This window comes from Oncorhynchus kisutch, linkage group LG30 (assembly GCF_002021735.2).
Source record: "Oncorhynchus kisutch isolate 150728-3 linkage group LG30, Okis_V2, whole genome shotgun sequence".
Taxonomy (NCBI): Eukaryota; Metazoa; Chordata; class Actinopteri; order Salmoniformes; family Salmonidae; genus Oncorhynchus; species Oncorhynchus kisutch.
The window spans coordinates 20840957-20856833 of record NC_034203.2 but is presented as its reverse complement, the minus strand read 5'-3'; the positions used below and the strand labels follow the sequence as shown (position 1 = coordinate 20856833).

At 42.6% G+C, this 15877-nt stretch overlaps 1 protein-coding gene and 1 pseudogene across 1 annotated transcript in view; one reads left to right on the top strand and one right to left on the bottom strand.

Annotated features, from left to right (window-relative positions):
- The window catches only part of ccdc24 (coiled-coil domain containing 24), a 22281-nt gene extending 13067 nt beyond the window's left edge, over nt 1–9214 (bottom strand). Inside the window, exons 1-3 of the mRNA XM_020467545.2 lie at nt 9145–9214; nt 8671–8805; nt 3021–3187 (exon numbers count right to left, since the gene is read on the bottom strand). Coding sequence (XP_020323134.1) covers nt 3021–3187; nt 8671–8793 — 290 coding nt within the window. The 5' untranslated portion in view covers nt 8794–8805; nt 9145–9214. The remainder of the gene's footprint in view (nt 1–3020; nt 3188–8670; nt 8806–9144) is intronic.
- On the top strand, nt 8910–15877 carry LOC109875455 (von Willebrand factor C domain-containing protein 2-like; annotated as a pseudogene).

Here is a 15877-nt window from a genome sequence, read left to right as displayed (position 1 = left end):
GGCCTCTCCTGTCTGATAAGAAGTCCTGTGTGAGGCGTGGAGGAGTACCAAGGTTCCAGACTCAAGCTGGGATGATAACACCCCCTGCCCAGCAACAGAGATTGATTATTTATCCTAGACTCAGAAGGGGAGGGGGGACCAATCAGAAGTTATAAATATTTGTGCTTGTGACTTTGTATCAGTGTTGTTTGCAGCTGCGGTTATGTGGTGTGTGGTGAATAAATCAAGAGTGTGTGGAGGGGGGGGGGGGGGGGGTGAGTAGATGTAACGGTCCCATTCCAGTGACAGGCTGCTTGTGGAGCTACCCGGTATAGCTGTAATGACAGAAACAAAGGCTACATTGTGAGGCAGTGTAGTATAGATCACTAAACATCTTAATCCCCGAGAGAAGGAGTCCTAATCTCAGTTAACAAAGATGGCATAGCTGCCCGCCACGACATCAAAAACCACACCATGTTAACAATACACAAAAAAAGACTTCAAATCCCCATCCATCCTGGAAGATTGATCATCTACGGCTGTAAAATACATTACACCACAAACACAACTACTTTTAACCCACTTCCCAGCTCCAATTGTTATGCTAGTTCCGTTCTGAGAATTTAGGACCTCCTTGGGCCCGCTTTCAGAAATCAAACCACCATTTGAAGCCTATTTATTCAGAGTAGGGTCTTTAATCAATGGGAATTCAGCATACCCCCTCTCTTTCTCCATAATGGAACTGGTGCAGCTGCACTGAGAACGCCAACCACAAAATCACAAAAGACAATGGCATGGAGGGACGACCACACAAGGGGAGAGGTGGTCCAAACAGTTGCCAACCAGGTCCATTAAATCAGTTCACTTTCAAAGAAAGATTCATTCTAGCTGCTCTACTGAGATACCCTTGTTCATTAAAAAGCCCTAGGCTGCAGGGTATTGAGTCAACTCAACAGTTTCCTTTGGGTAGGAAGAATTTGGCAAGGAAAAAGAGAAACGCCCAAACCTGGAGCAATATTAAAGGGAAATAATCCAACAGTTTTGTCCTGAAAGGAGTTCAGCTGATTTACAGTGACGTCTTAATTAGTTAATCAAAGACAGGGGATCATGGGGGATATACACACAGGCTGCATCCCAAATGGCACCCTACTCCCAACTGACTAGGCATACCACAGGCAGCCCAATTCTGATATTTGTTCCACTAATTAGTCTTTTGACCAATCACAACAGATCTTTTCACATCAAATATTTTTCAGAGTGAAAAAGTGAGTGAAAAAAAGATCAGAATTAGGCTGCCTGTGTAAACACAGCCATAGTGCACTACTCTTGACCAGAGCCCTAGACTATGTAGGGTATAGGGTTCCATTTGGGACACAACCACAAACACAGGGCAGAGGCAGAGACCAACAGGACCAACCGGCAGGCAGCAGGGTGGTTGGAACTGGGCAGATGTTCAAAGCATAACGTGGCAGCAGGGTTAACATGGCACTGATACCCAAAGTCTTTGCAACACCTCGTTGATCTGTACACAGGACTGTAAGTGCCGCCGGGGTTTGTTTTAAGTGAAATAATCCCTCAATGATTGGATTTGGTTCTATAACTATAAAAAGGATACACATTCCTAGAATACCCTTGAATAGTCTCATAGTCTCAGCAAAATCTGATGTTGAAGATAAGGCGGTCTGATTTTATGTTACAATACAGCTATGAATTAGTTTTTTGTGAGATAGCCACTGCCAAAATACTGAACTGGTGCATCACATAAATTGGAAACAATCTTTAGTAATTGTTTGATTTTACCCCCCAAAAAGTCACACAATTCTACTTATACGGGAAGAGTTGAGGCAGAGCTACATTCTTCAGAGCTTCCTACCGGTTGCTGAGAGATGGAAAGGCCTTCCTTCACATAGGTACCTGTAAATTACTGCTTTTTGTTGCACAAAACAGGCTCATCCGGGTGCAACAAAACAGGCTCATCTGGGTGCAAAAAAACGGGCTCATCCGGGTGCAACAAAACGAGCTCATCCGGATGCAGGACTATTGTTGGGTGGGAGGTATAAAAATAGGGGCTCACATTTGGCATACAAAGTCCATTCAAATCTGGGAGGCTTGTTCCTTTAGGCTACACAGTATAGAACAGTACTTAAATGTAGGAGATTTGCAGACATCTTGTGACATTATCTTCTACTATCTTCTAGTGGGGCGGCAGGGAGCCTAGCGGTTAAGAGCATAAGGCCAGTAACCGAAAGGTTGCTGGTTCAAATCCCCAAGCTGGCAAGATGGAAAGAATCTGGCGTTCTGCCCTTGAGCTAGGCAGTTAACCCCCAACAACAGCTTCCCGGGCGTCAATGACGTGGATGTTGATTAAGGCTACCCCCCGCACCGCTCTGATTCAAGGTTAAATGCGGAAGACACATTTCATTTGAATACATTCAGGTGTGCAACTGATTAGGTATTCCCTATCCCTATACTTTGTTCCATTCTCAATGGGGTCTGAACATTTATCACCTGGAACTAACAAAGACCGGCAGGGAGAGAAAGACAGGGAGAAGAAGCATGGCCTGGGAAACGAGATCCAGACATCCATGCCAACAACGTCACGTTCTCCTTGGTCCTCTGTCTGATGAATGAAAATGTTAACATATTTTTATCACAAAAATTAAAGTACTAGGCTAATCAAACATCGTGATATAAGAAGAAGTGTTGGTGTAAGACAAGTTACTGAATGTTTTATCAATTCCAACGTGAAGAGAAAACAATAAAAGGAAGGGGAAGGAATGCCCACAGCGTTATAATAGTATTTTCTTCCAGGGCTTCTTGTGCTGATATTCAAACAAGTTGGCAACAATGATTAATAGGCCATAAACATGTTGTTGTTACTTAGGACTTAAGAAACTGCATTGTAAATGCATAGTAATGGGTTTTGTCCCAAATGTCACCCAAATCCCTACATAGTGCACTACTTGTGCACTATATGGGGAATAGGGTGCCATTTGGGATGCAATGAGTCTTTTTTGAAATCACACGAGTCTTCTCCTCACCTGCCCTCCTGGGCTGCTCTCTCTCTCACGGTGGCCAGCAGCAGTTGGATCTCAGCTTTCAGCAGCTCCTTGATAGCAGGGGGGTCCGCCAGGGGGCAGCGAGGGGCCTTTGGCCTGTTACCCTGTTTAAGGCGCAACGTCTGCCAAATCTGCTGCCACATAGTGACCTGGCAGTAGGAAACATGGGGAGACACGGGATAGGACATCAGGAGACAACACTGTGTAACTTTAGGCTTACAATAAAGAGCTATGAGTCATTATGAATTATGAGATACAGTATCAGAAAGGCCTGCGAAATTTACATGATATTCAATTGAGACCCTGGCCCATAGACATCCTATAATGGAGGTGTTCTATTTAGTTCTGGGTCCTGACCACTGTTGGGCATAAAACTACTGCATGTGTTTTCAGTTGGCTGGTTTCCCCCAACAAGTTTATACCCTATTCTTTAAAAACACTTCCTTCAGGGAAAAAGCTATTAAAGTGGCTACTTCTGGAAAAAGATAAAGTGTAGTAAAACTGTAGCCAGACAAGGGTTGCAAAGATACCAGTAATTTACTAAAGTTACCAGAAACTTCAGTAATTTTTGTAATTATGGCAATGGTAATTTATACTTGAATAACTTTAATATATTCACATACATACATATATATTTTATACATTTTTTAAATCTGTATCCATATTGTCCATGAGCTTCTAGTAGATAGACCATATGGTTCAACAGGAAATAGCCTAATTGTAACATCTGCTTCCAACTCACACTCTCAAACACGCAGAGCCCCTGAACGCAGCTCACTCTCCAGAACCCAATCACCTTAATTCTGATCACCTGTTCACACACCTGTATGTCATTATCACACACTATTTAGTTCAGTTCTTTGCCCCCCCCATCATTGTGAGATATTGTTTGTTTTGTGACACACTTCTATTTGAAGCGCTGGTTTTCCCGTAATTTAATCCTCCCGTGTATGATAGTTTTTGCTTGCCTCACTAACGATGCCTTTTGCCTGTCTCACTAACGATGCCTTTTGCCTGCCTCACTAACGAAGCCTTTTGCCTGTCTCACTAACGATGCCTTTTGCCTGCCTCACTAACGAAGCCTTTTGCCTGCCTCACTAACGAAGCCTTTTGCCTGCCTCACTAACGAAGCCTTTTGCCTGCCTCACTAACGAAGCCTTTTGCCTGCCTCACTAACGAAGCCTTTTGCCTGCCTCACTAACGAAGCCTTTTGCCTGCCTCACTAACGAAGCCTTTTGCCTGCCTCACTAACGAAGCCTTTTGCCTGCCTCACTAACGATGCCTTTTGCCTGCCTCACTAACGAAGCCTTTTGCCTGCCTCACTAACGAAGCCTTTTGCCTGCCTCAGAAAATCACATTGTAGGATTTTTAATTTATTTATTTGCAAATTATGGTGGAAAATAAGTATTTGGTCACCTACAAACAAGCAAGATTTCTGGCTCTCACAGACCTGTAACTTCTTCTTTAAGAGGCTCCTCTGTCCTCCAATCGTTACCTGTATTAATAGCACCTGTTTGAACTTGTTATCAGTACAAAAGACACCTGTCCACAACCTCAAACAGTCACACTCCAAACTCCACTATGGACAAGACCAAAGAGCTGTCAAAGGACACCAGAAGAGAAATTGTAGACCTGCGCCAGGCTGGAAAGACTGAATCTGCAATAGGTAAGCAGCTTGGTTTGAAGAAATCAACTGTGGGAGCAATTATTAGGAAATGGAAGACATACAAGACCACTGATAATCTCCCTCGATCTGGGGCTCCACGCAAGATCTCACCCCGTGGGGTCAAAATGATCACAAGAACGGTGAGCAAAAATCCCAGAACCACACGGGGGGACCTAGTGAATGACCTGCAGAGAGCTGGGACCAAAGTAACAAAGCCTACCATCAGTAACACACTACGCCGCCAGGGACTCAAATCCTGCAGTGCCAGACGTGTCCCCCTGCTTAAGCCAGTACATGTCCAGGCTCGTCTGAAGTTTGCTAGAGAGCATTTGGATGATCCAGAAGAAGATTGGGAGAATGTCATATGGTCAGATGAAACCAAAATAGAACTTTTTGGCAAAAACTCAACTCGTCGTGTTTGGAGGACAAAGAATGCTGAGTTGCATCCAAAGAACACCATACCTACTGTGATGCATGGGGGTGGAAACATCGTGCTTTGGGGCTGTTTTTCTGCAAAGGGACCAGGACGACTGATCCGTGTAAAGGAAAGAATGAATGGGGCCATGTATCATGAGATTTTGAGTGAAAACCTCCTTCCATCAGCAAGGGCATTGAAGATGAAACGTGGCTGGGTCTTTCTGCATGACAATGATCCCAAACACACCGCCCGGGCAACAAAGGAGTGGCTTCGTAAGAAGCATTTCAAGGTCCTGGAGTGGCCTAGCCAGTCTCCAGATCTCAACCCCATAGAAAATCTTTGGAGGGAGTTGAAAGTCCGTGTTGCCCAGCAACAGCCCCAAAACATCACTGCTCTAGAGGAGATCTGCATGGAGGAATTGGCCAAAATACCAGCAACAGTGTGTTAAAACCTTGTGAAGACTTACAGAAAACGTTTGACCTCTGTCATTGCCAACAAAGGGTATATAACAAAGTATTGAGATAAACTTTTGTTATTGAACAAATACTTATTTTCCACCATAATTTGCTAATAAATTCATAAAAAATCCTACAATGTGATTTTCTGGATTTCTTTTCTCATTTTGTCTGTCATAGTTGAAGTGTACCTATGATGAAAATTACAGGCCTCTCATCTTTTTAAGTGGGAGAACTTGCACAATTGGTGGCTGACTAAATACTTTTTTGCCCCACTGTATATATATATATTTCATGCTGAAACCCTCATAAAACACCAATTCACTAAGTTAATGGATTATATTCAGAATGTTTTACAGCTTTGTCATTCTAAAATTATCTTATTTAATTATATATTTTACATCTGCTAAGGCCACACAGAGGGCCAGAGATAATTCTAGACACCTGTGATAATCTGAAGAACCCAAAAGGGCCACTAGATGTCCTTGAAAAGGTTTACTGGCAGTTTACTGGTAAACATTGATAGTTTCCAGTAATATACCCTCCCATTGCAACCCTAAGCCAGACAGAAAGAGAAAGAGAAAAGAGAAAAAGTGAAGCAAATAGTCTGGCCTGTGGTAGAGACACAGCGCTGGTAAAGAAGAGTCTGGAGTCTTTTAACGTTTTCTATACTTGGTCCCTGACCTTCACTTCCTATTCTCCATGGAGAGGACAACTTCAAAGCCCACTGCTGTCCAGAGGAGAACTTTAAACACGGTCGATCCCAGTGTTTTGCATGTACACTACCACTATGTCTAGCTGAATTCCGGCCAGTCAGCGACACTGCTTCCTGTAATGCCCCAGCCAGCCATTCTCCACTTAGGTGTTTATGGTGTGAGCCCCCAGGATGCTAACAACAGTAACAAGCTGCTCCTTGCTGTGTAAATCTCCAAGTGAAACCCATCAGAGGAAATGGGGGAGGAACTCCAGTGCAGTTAAACTGGGTTATTGACATGTTGTTAACTTCACTTCAACATGTAGATTGAAGAGGTTGAATGTGATAAACCATTGAAACAGGCTAAGTATGTTTTTTTCTTTATTAAAAAAAGTATTATTGCTTTTATATGCTATCCATTAAGAAACCAAACATTGACTGTACCTTAACCCAGTGACACGGGCATTACAAATGTCTAGAGAACATGATAGCTCAAACCCACATGGTTTGGCAGAGATCCAAGAAAACATGTGTCATATCCTGTGTTAAACTTGAAAGGAGCTGGCTATTTTTCTCTGAACAGCTTCAAACAATGGTGACCTTGATGGAGAGAAGGCCAGTCTGGGTAGTATTACTATGATTCTCATCTACAGATCTAATGCTGAGGGAAAGCATTAATTTACTACAGGGCAGAAAGCTAAACAAAATGAATGAGGGAAATGTAAGGCTTGTTGTGTGAATAGGGCTACCTTCTAATACTTACTAGAAATATTAAGTCCTTCCTGTATATCTAAAGATTCTTGAACCTAATGTCCAAAACATTAAGAACACCTTCTTAATATTAAGTTGCACTCCCTTTTGTCCTCAGAACAGCCTAAATTTGTCAGGGCATGGACTACAAGGTGTCGAAAGCGTTCCAGAGGGATGCTGGCCCATGTTGACTCCAATGCTTCCCACAGTTGTGTCAAGTTGTCTGGATGTCCATTGGGTGGTGCACCATTCTTGATACGCACAGGAAACTGTTGAGCATGAAAAACCCAGCAGCGTTGCAGTTCTTGATACACTCAAACTGCTGTGCCTGGCACCTACTACCCCGTTCAAAGGCATCTTAAATATTCTGTCTTGCCCATTCCCCTTCTGAATGGCACACATACACAATCAATTTCTTAATTGTCTCAAGACTTAAAAATCCTTCTTTAACCTCTCTTCCCCTTCATCTACACTGATTGAAGTGGCTTTAACAAGTTACACCAATAAGGGATAATAGCTTTCACCTGGATTCACCTGGTCATGTCATCTATGCCATGGAATATCGTACTGTTTTCATACAGTATACTCGGTATATGTTCATAATGCAGGGAGCCTAGTGGTTAGAGTGTTGGGCCAGTAACCGAAAGGTTGCTGGATTGTATCCCTGAGCTGACAAGATAAAAATCTGACGTTCTGCCAGAGCAAGGCAGTTAACCCACGGTTCCCCGGGCGCCGAAGACGTGGATGTCAATTATGGCAGCCCCCCGCACCTCTCTGATTCAGAGGTTGGGTTAAATGCCAAAGACACATTTCAGTTGAAGGCATTCAGTTGTACTACCTTTCCCTTAATGGTTTTTGCAACAAGACAGGGGTAGCCCTCTCAACCCCTTTATTGGTCCCCTGACTTGCTTAGCTAATTTGAGGGCCTGTGTCATATGCATGCTCTATTCACTCTATTCCAGGGGTCTCCTTCTATTAGCAATTTGGCCTGTATAGTTTGAATGTAATTACACTATGTAACTAATTGAGCTAGTATGGATATTAAAACCATTGCCCCTATCAGAACATAACTGTATGATGACAGGAAATGTGTGGTTTCAAACGTATTTCTTTTCCCTTTTTGAATATGAACTCAACATTATCCAATCCATTTTAAGTTATTTCTGCATTTTTAATGGAGTTGTAATTTCCAAGCCAGTCTGGTATAATATTATGAAAAATATGTGTAGCATTTTTGGCTGACAGCTTTCCTGTCCCTGTTTTGAGCTGTTGTAGGCTACTTAATACCATCTCCAGAAGGAGTAGTTGGCTCCAGAACAAACAGTGCGTAGGCCTAAAGATACACTCATTGTGGCCCTTGAGACTGTTGTTTTGGAAACAATCTGAGGATCTAGTCTTAAATAGCTGTATGTATAGGTTCACTCATGTAATGCAGCTAAACTAGAGCTACTTCAAAGACTACAAATGCCTTCTCGTGATTTGCCTGTAATGATGGCATGTCCATAGTTTCACGTTGTTCGATTGTATTCCACCCTTTTTGGGGGGCCAAGTGTTAATTTCAGCTATTGTTGATTGCTACCTAAATTCAGATGTTTGGAAAAATGCTCATGCTCAGTTATCAATCATTACAGAGATGTGTTGGTCCTTACCTCTGAATACATCTCTGTGTATATGTCAATCAGAGCATCTCCAAGAAGGACCCGGATCTCTGAGAGCTCTGACTCTGGGACATGCTCCACGATAATATTCCACACTGATTCGGTTTCTTCCATGAGGAACTTTATCTAGAAGTTGAAAGGTATAACAGAGGGAATCATTTTAAGTTGTCAGTGAAATACTGTATGTCTGGGCTATAAGTATTTTGCGTCCTAGCCGGTTTGCAAGAAGGATGCTAGCGTGGGTTGGTTGCCTCAATTGCCTGGCATTGGTAGCTAACGTTAACCGGAATTGGGTAATGTTAGCTAGCTAGTTTGTCTAGAATAAGGGCATTTACAAGAACGTCCGGCGTCTCAGTGAAACCATTCACTTAGTTATTTAATGCACGTTACTTTTGTGCTTAAATTCTACATTTTACAACTGTTCAGAGGAACTAACATGCTACTAAATAAAAATAGTAAATTTACCTTGTTGCTTTCTGTTTCCAGTGTAAGCGTTCTTGTCTCCAAGGCAGAAATATCGCGAGATCACTCTCCCTCTACCTCGTCTTGGAATAAATTATTTCTAACACCAGGCTAATGTAAATAAAATGTTCAAAGGTTTAATTTTGGGCGTGAAATCCATGGGAACATTATTACTACTTAATATAATAGGCTGCATTTTTTTTTTTACTTTCAAATGTCATTACCAAGATTGAATACAAAGTCAAACAAGAAGTATTATCTATATAACAACCACATTTATCTTAATTAATCTGTTAATTCATAAAATGGTACGATAAAAAATAAGAAGTTAATATTATCTCAAAGCAGTTCAAATATTGTCTAGACAATGAATAACAGTTATTTCTGTAGGGGAAAACCCCTTCTCATAATTTGACCAAAAATTAGTAGGCTATAGCTCACAGACAGTTGACGGAAGAGCAGAGTATATGCACTGGACTAGGTTGTCACGTGTGAATTGTAATTTAACCCACATAGAGGCGTAATAACTTTCCCTCTACAAGTTTCTAATCTGTGAAAGACCGGGAGTCGAGAACATAACCTTAGAAAAATTTTAGGCTAGGACATCTGAAGAAATGTTGTGAGGATGTTATATTCTGCAACAATGTGGCAGATATCTCTATGGGGGTGCCACAGGGTTCAATTCTTGGACCGACTCTCTTCTCTGTATACATCAATGAGGTCGCTCTTGCTGCTGGTGAGTCTCTGATCCACCTCTACGCAGACGACACCATTCTGTATACTTCCGGCCCTTCTTTGGACACTGTGTTAACAACCCTCCAGGCAAGCTTCAATGCCATACAACTCTCCTTCCGTGGCCTCCAATTGCTCTTAAATACAAGTAAAACTAAATGCATGCTCTTCAACCGATCGCTACCTGCACCTACCCGCCTGTCCAACATCACTACTCTGGACGGCTCTGACTTAGAATACGTGGACAACTACAAATACTTAGGTGTCTGGTTAGACTGTAAACTCTCCTTCCAGACCCATATCAAACATCTCCAATCCAAAGTTAAATCTAGAATTGGCTTCCTATTTCGCAACAAAGCATCCTTCACTCATGCTGCCAAACATACCCTTGTAAAACTGACCATCCTACCAATCCTCGACTTTGGCGATGTCATTTACAAAATAGCCTCCAATACCCTACTCAACAAATTGGATGCAGTCTATCACAGTGCAATCCGTTTTGTCACCAAAGCCCCATATACTACCCACCATTGCGACCTGTACGCTCTCGTTGGCTGGCCCTCGCTTCATACTCGTCGCCAAACCCACTGGCTCCATGTCATCTACAAGACCCTGCTAGGCAAAGTCCCCCCTTATCTCAGCTCGCTGGTCACCATAGCATCTCCCACCTGTGGCACACGCTCCAGCAGGTATATCTCTCTAGTCACCCCCAGAACCAATTCTTTCTTTGGCCGCCTCTCCTTCCAGTTCTCTGCTGCCAATGACTGGAACGAACTACAAAAATCTCTGAAAATGGAAACACTTATCTCCCTCCCTAGCTTTAAGCACCAACTGTCAGAGCAGCTCACAGATTACTGCACCTGTACATAGCCCACCTATAATTTAGCCCAAACAACTACCTCTTTCCCAACTGTATTTAATTTTATTTATTTTGCTCCTTTGCACCCCATTATTTTTATTTCTATTTTGCACATTCTTCCATTGCAAAACTACCATTCCAGTGTTTTACTTGCTATATTGTATTTACTTTGCCACCATGGCCTTTTTGCCTTTACCTCCCTTCCCACCTCATTTGCTCACATTGTATATAGACTTGTTTATACTGTATTATTGACTGTATGTCTGTTTTACTCCATGTGTAACTCTGTGTCGTTGTATCTGTCGAACTGCTTTGCTTTATCTTGGCCAGGTCGCAATTGTAAATGAGAACTTGTTCTCAACTTGCCTACCTGGTTAAATAGAGGTAAAATAAAAAAAATAAAAAAAATATTGCTCTATAACCATAAACACTAAAACACATTTTGGAACAGTTTGGAACTGGAACACAATCTTTCGGGGGTTTTTTAATAGTTTTTTTGGTCATGAGAATGTTTTCAAATAAGCACTATTCGATGGGGATTCTACGTTCCGTGATGTCTACTGTTCTGTGTCCAGGTCGGTCTGGCTTTCTCTGTGGCTGGACAGGAGAACACCTGTGATGCAAACGGCAGCATTGCTGTAGGAGAATGGCATTTTTTAGACTCGGACCATTGCACGCAGTGTGAATGCACCACAGAGGGGTCTTCTTGTGCAAGGACGGAATGCACCGCTTGCATCCATGTCAGCCACTATCCCACTGATTGCTGCCCAAGATGTGAGAAGATAGGCTGTGAGTACCAGCCTCGTACGAACTGGGACAAAACTTCCAGGTAGGCTACAATAAATATTGCCGTACTTGGCACGATATGATCAGGTAAATCTTTTTCTCGAATTAATAAAAATAATATTTCTGGGTTGTCATTTACTTCTCAAATGTCTATTGAGTTGACTGATGTATATTGATTTTCCTCTTACTGTCTAGATGGTCGTTCTGCTACCTCCTGAAGTGGACGCTCCAAAGTCTGTCTGTGCGCCCTGGTCAACTGTAACTGCTGTCATTTTGAAGTGGAAACATCTAGGAGCAACATCCGCTCAGCCGCAAAGTGGTAGGCCACATAAACTCACAGCGATTCAGACAGCTAGCGGGCCGGGGCTAGCAAGCTAGCAGAAGAAGGATGAGGGACGTAGCGACGGAATGAGTCTGTTGTAGCCCTCTCGTGCTGTTACTGTCGGCAGATCAGTCGTGATGGATCAGCAGGGCTCCGTGTGATAAAAGGGTCCAGAACAATTGGCAAAATAGGAATTAGTGGCCAAAGAATTTGTCCGATGGGCCTCTTCAGCTAACAGTCCGATATGTTCTAGACAGCGAGCGGGCCGCGGCTAACAGATGGGCATTCAGGAGCCAGTTGAAAAAACCCCTGGGCAGTCTACGTCGGTAGTCCAGTCGTGATGAATCGGCCGGGCTCTGTGTCGGCAGTGAAAGGGGTCCAGGCCAATTGGAAAAATAGGTATTGTAGCCCAAGGAGTGGCTGATGGACCTCTTCGGCTAGCCGGGAGATGGGCCTAGCAAAGGCCAGCTCCAGGCTAATTGGTTCTTGTTTTGGGACAGAGACGTTAGCCAGGAGTGACCACTCGGATAGCAGCTATCTAGATTCAGGACAAAAGGTTCAGAGCTTGCGGTAGAAATCCAGAGATATGGAGAAAAATAAGTATGATTTGCTCTGGTTTGAATCACGCTGTGCAGACTGGCAAGTGTTGTTCGGGCTAAAGGTTAGCTGATGACCGCTAGCAGTGGCTAGCTGACTACTAGATAGTAACTAGTTAGCTGGCTAGCTTCTGTTGGGGGTTCCAGTTCAAAAGTAAAGAAAATAGCAGATCCATACCACATTAAGTGAGGCGGATTGCAGGAGAGGATGTTGAAATTGAGGTTAAGAATAATTTATTTTTTAAATATGCGAATAAAAAATATATAAAAAGATATATACACATGACACGACAAGACAAAGACGTCTGACTGCTACGCCATCTTGTTTGGATACAGTATAGCTTGTTAATTTTACACCTGCTCAATTAGGTTAGTAGCTGAAAAGCTGTTACTGACAGGGACTGTATCTTGTGGAGATACTGCCACATGGAGGCAGTATGCTGCTGTTAAATGCTGAATCTTGCTACATTTACAGCCAGTCTATTCAAATGTGACAGTGCAGATGTAAATTGAGAGAACAGATATAGACATAAATCACCCAGTTGATATTGAGATTCTTCTGGGGGCACATTGTAAGTGTTTTGATAATCTCCTTCATAGTCCTCATCCACAATATTGAATGGGTTCTTCAGTAATATTTGTTGTTTGTTTCTAATTGCATCTATGTTTCTAGTTTGTGATTAGGTTGCTGTGCTATTGATTACATACAACTCTTTGTTGTCTGTTGCTGTAATCAGCAGAATCATTAGCCACAGTTCAACCTGCTTGAAGAATAAACTCCTTTGCTTCAGTGGAAAGAGGAAAGCAGAGCCAACAAAGCCAAGCAGAAATTCAATACCCCCTCAGTCAATGAATTAAAATATGAAACGACTCTGGCAATAGAAAAGCCAAGCCAGTGAGATTTACTCTTGGCTCATTGTCCTCTTGATGAGGTTATTATGGTTAATGGGAGATCCCTAAGGGGATAATCAGAGGCCCTCTGACACAGCACTGGATGAGCTAAGAGACATTAAGCCCAGAGCCTCATGGTGTTATTTTCTTCCACTTCATTTAACCCAACCTCTGTATCTGAACCACATGCAGAGATGCTGATAAACATCCAATACCGTGACAGGGGAAAACATCTGTTAATGGTTTACATGAACTCAATACAATAAAACATACATTACACATACAGTACCGGTCAGAAGTTTGAACACACCTACTCATGCAAGGGTTTTTCTTTATTTTACTATGTTCTACATTGTCGAATAATAGTGAAGACATCAAAACTATGAAATAACACAAATGGAATCATGTAATAACCCAAAAAGTGTTAAACAAATCAGAATATATTTTTTATTTTTCAAAGTAGCCACCCTTTGCCTTAATGACAGCTTTGCACACTCTTGGCATTCTCTCTACCAGCTTCACCTGGAATGCTTTTCCAAAAGTCTTGAAGGAGTTCCCACATATGCTGAGCACTTGTTAGTTGCTTTTACTTCACTCTGCTGTCCAACTCATCCCAAACCATCTCAACTGGGTTGAGGTCGGGGGATTGTGGAGGCCAGGTCATCTGATGCAGCATTCCACCACTCTCCTTCTTGGTCAAATAGCCCTTACATAGCCTGGAGGTGTGTTGGGTCATTGTCCTGTTGAAAAACACATTTTAGTCCCACTAAGCGTAAACCAGATGGGATGGCGTATCGCTGCAGAATGCTGTGGTAGCCTTGCTGGTTAAGTGTGCATTGAATTCTAAATTAATCACAGACAGTGTCACCAGCAAAGCACCATCACACCTCCTCCTCCATGCTTCACGGTGGGAACCATTAATGTGGTTATCATCCATTCACCTACCCTGTTCTCAGTGGCAGTCCTCATGAGAGCCAGTTTCATCATAACGCTTGATGGTTTTTGCTACTGCACTTGAAGAAACTTTAAAAGTTCTTGAAATTTTACAGACTGACTGACCTTCATGTCTTAAAGTAATGATGGATTGTCATTTCTCTGTGCTTATTTGAGCTGTTCTTGCCATAATATGGACTTGGTCGAGTGCCCTGTCTCAATAAATGACAAATAACATCTTGGGAGGTATTTTCTGTCCAACTGCTCATGTCTAACAGTGATACAATATCTGCCAGTGGCAGTCTAAAGAACACTGGTAGGACTATGTCTGTGGTTGCAACCCAAATTACACCCTATTCCCCTATGGCCTCTGGTCAAAAGTAGTGCACTATAAAAGGAATAGGGTGCCATTTGGGACACCGTCCTCTGTCTCTGACAGCCTGTGTTCTGTTCTGTGTGATTGGCAGCCAAGTGAGTGTGAGCAGTGTACCTGTGACAGTGATGGCATCTCCCGCTGCCTAGTGGCAGACTGTGCCCCCCCCCCCTGCGTCAACCCTGTCAACACCAATGGGAAGTGCTGCCCTGAATGCCCAGAGGGTGAGTGAACTGACCTCGTGGTTATTACATAGAACCTGTGAACGGATTACCATTTTTTGAAAGATGTCCCGGAGAGACAGAGAAGTGGGTAATCTCCTGTGGATGATATAGAACATTGAGGGAAATAGGGAAAGAAGGAACGTGTCTAAGTATGTTTCACCTAAGTAGCAGCTAGCATATCCATCAGTGTCAATATTAGCTAGCTACAATCATGATTCCTAAATAATAATTAGCAAAACTCACTCAAATAGCACCTCTTTTTCTCCACACACGCTTACAGTAAGTGGCTGTGCGATATCACAGGTCATCAAATTCTTTATTGACAAGGAAGCATTCTATTTTAAATTACTCCGGGCAAAGGGAGATGAGAGAGGGCTAGATACAGGGAAGATGATGTTCACATTCCTCACATTGTCTATTCTCTGTGCAGAAACAGTTGTTCATAATTGACTTCTTATTGTGATTGATGCATGCCGTTAGTTTTGTCACATTACTGTTGTCAGCACCACAAGCAGCAATATACTGTATGAATGTGATAATTTATCCAAACAAATAGAAGTAGTGGGGGAAGAATAACTATATCAGCATGAAATAATGCTCTTCACACACCGTTACCAATGACCGATCCACTCTCTCCTATTCTACCTGAGACACACAATAGCTATTTAAAAGGCAGTTTATCGTGTTGGAAAATAGCCATTTGAAGATGCATTGATGGTTTGATTTTAGGTGGTCTATGACTGCACAATTAAGTATACATAGTTTTTTTAATTACAGTAATTCAGAGTTAATCAAGTCTTATTGTCTGTAGTTAAACTTCCACTGAAAATACGGTTATATCCTCATGGAAAGAGAAGTGCAATGCAAAATATCACAACCAAATGGCAAGGGCCCTCCTGCTATGTGGATTTGACCCGCAGCCAGGTGATCCCAGGGGGGGAACCTGTATGGGTGGACTCCTGCACAAAGTGTCACTGTCACGACTCAGGTGACGCTGGCTACTGGGAGGGCAACCGCTGA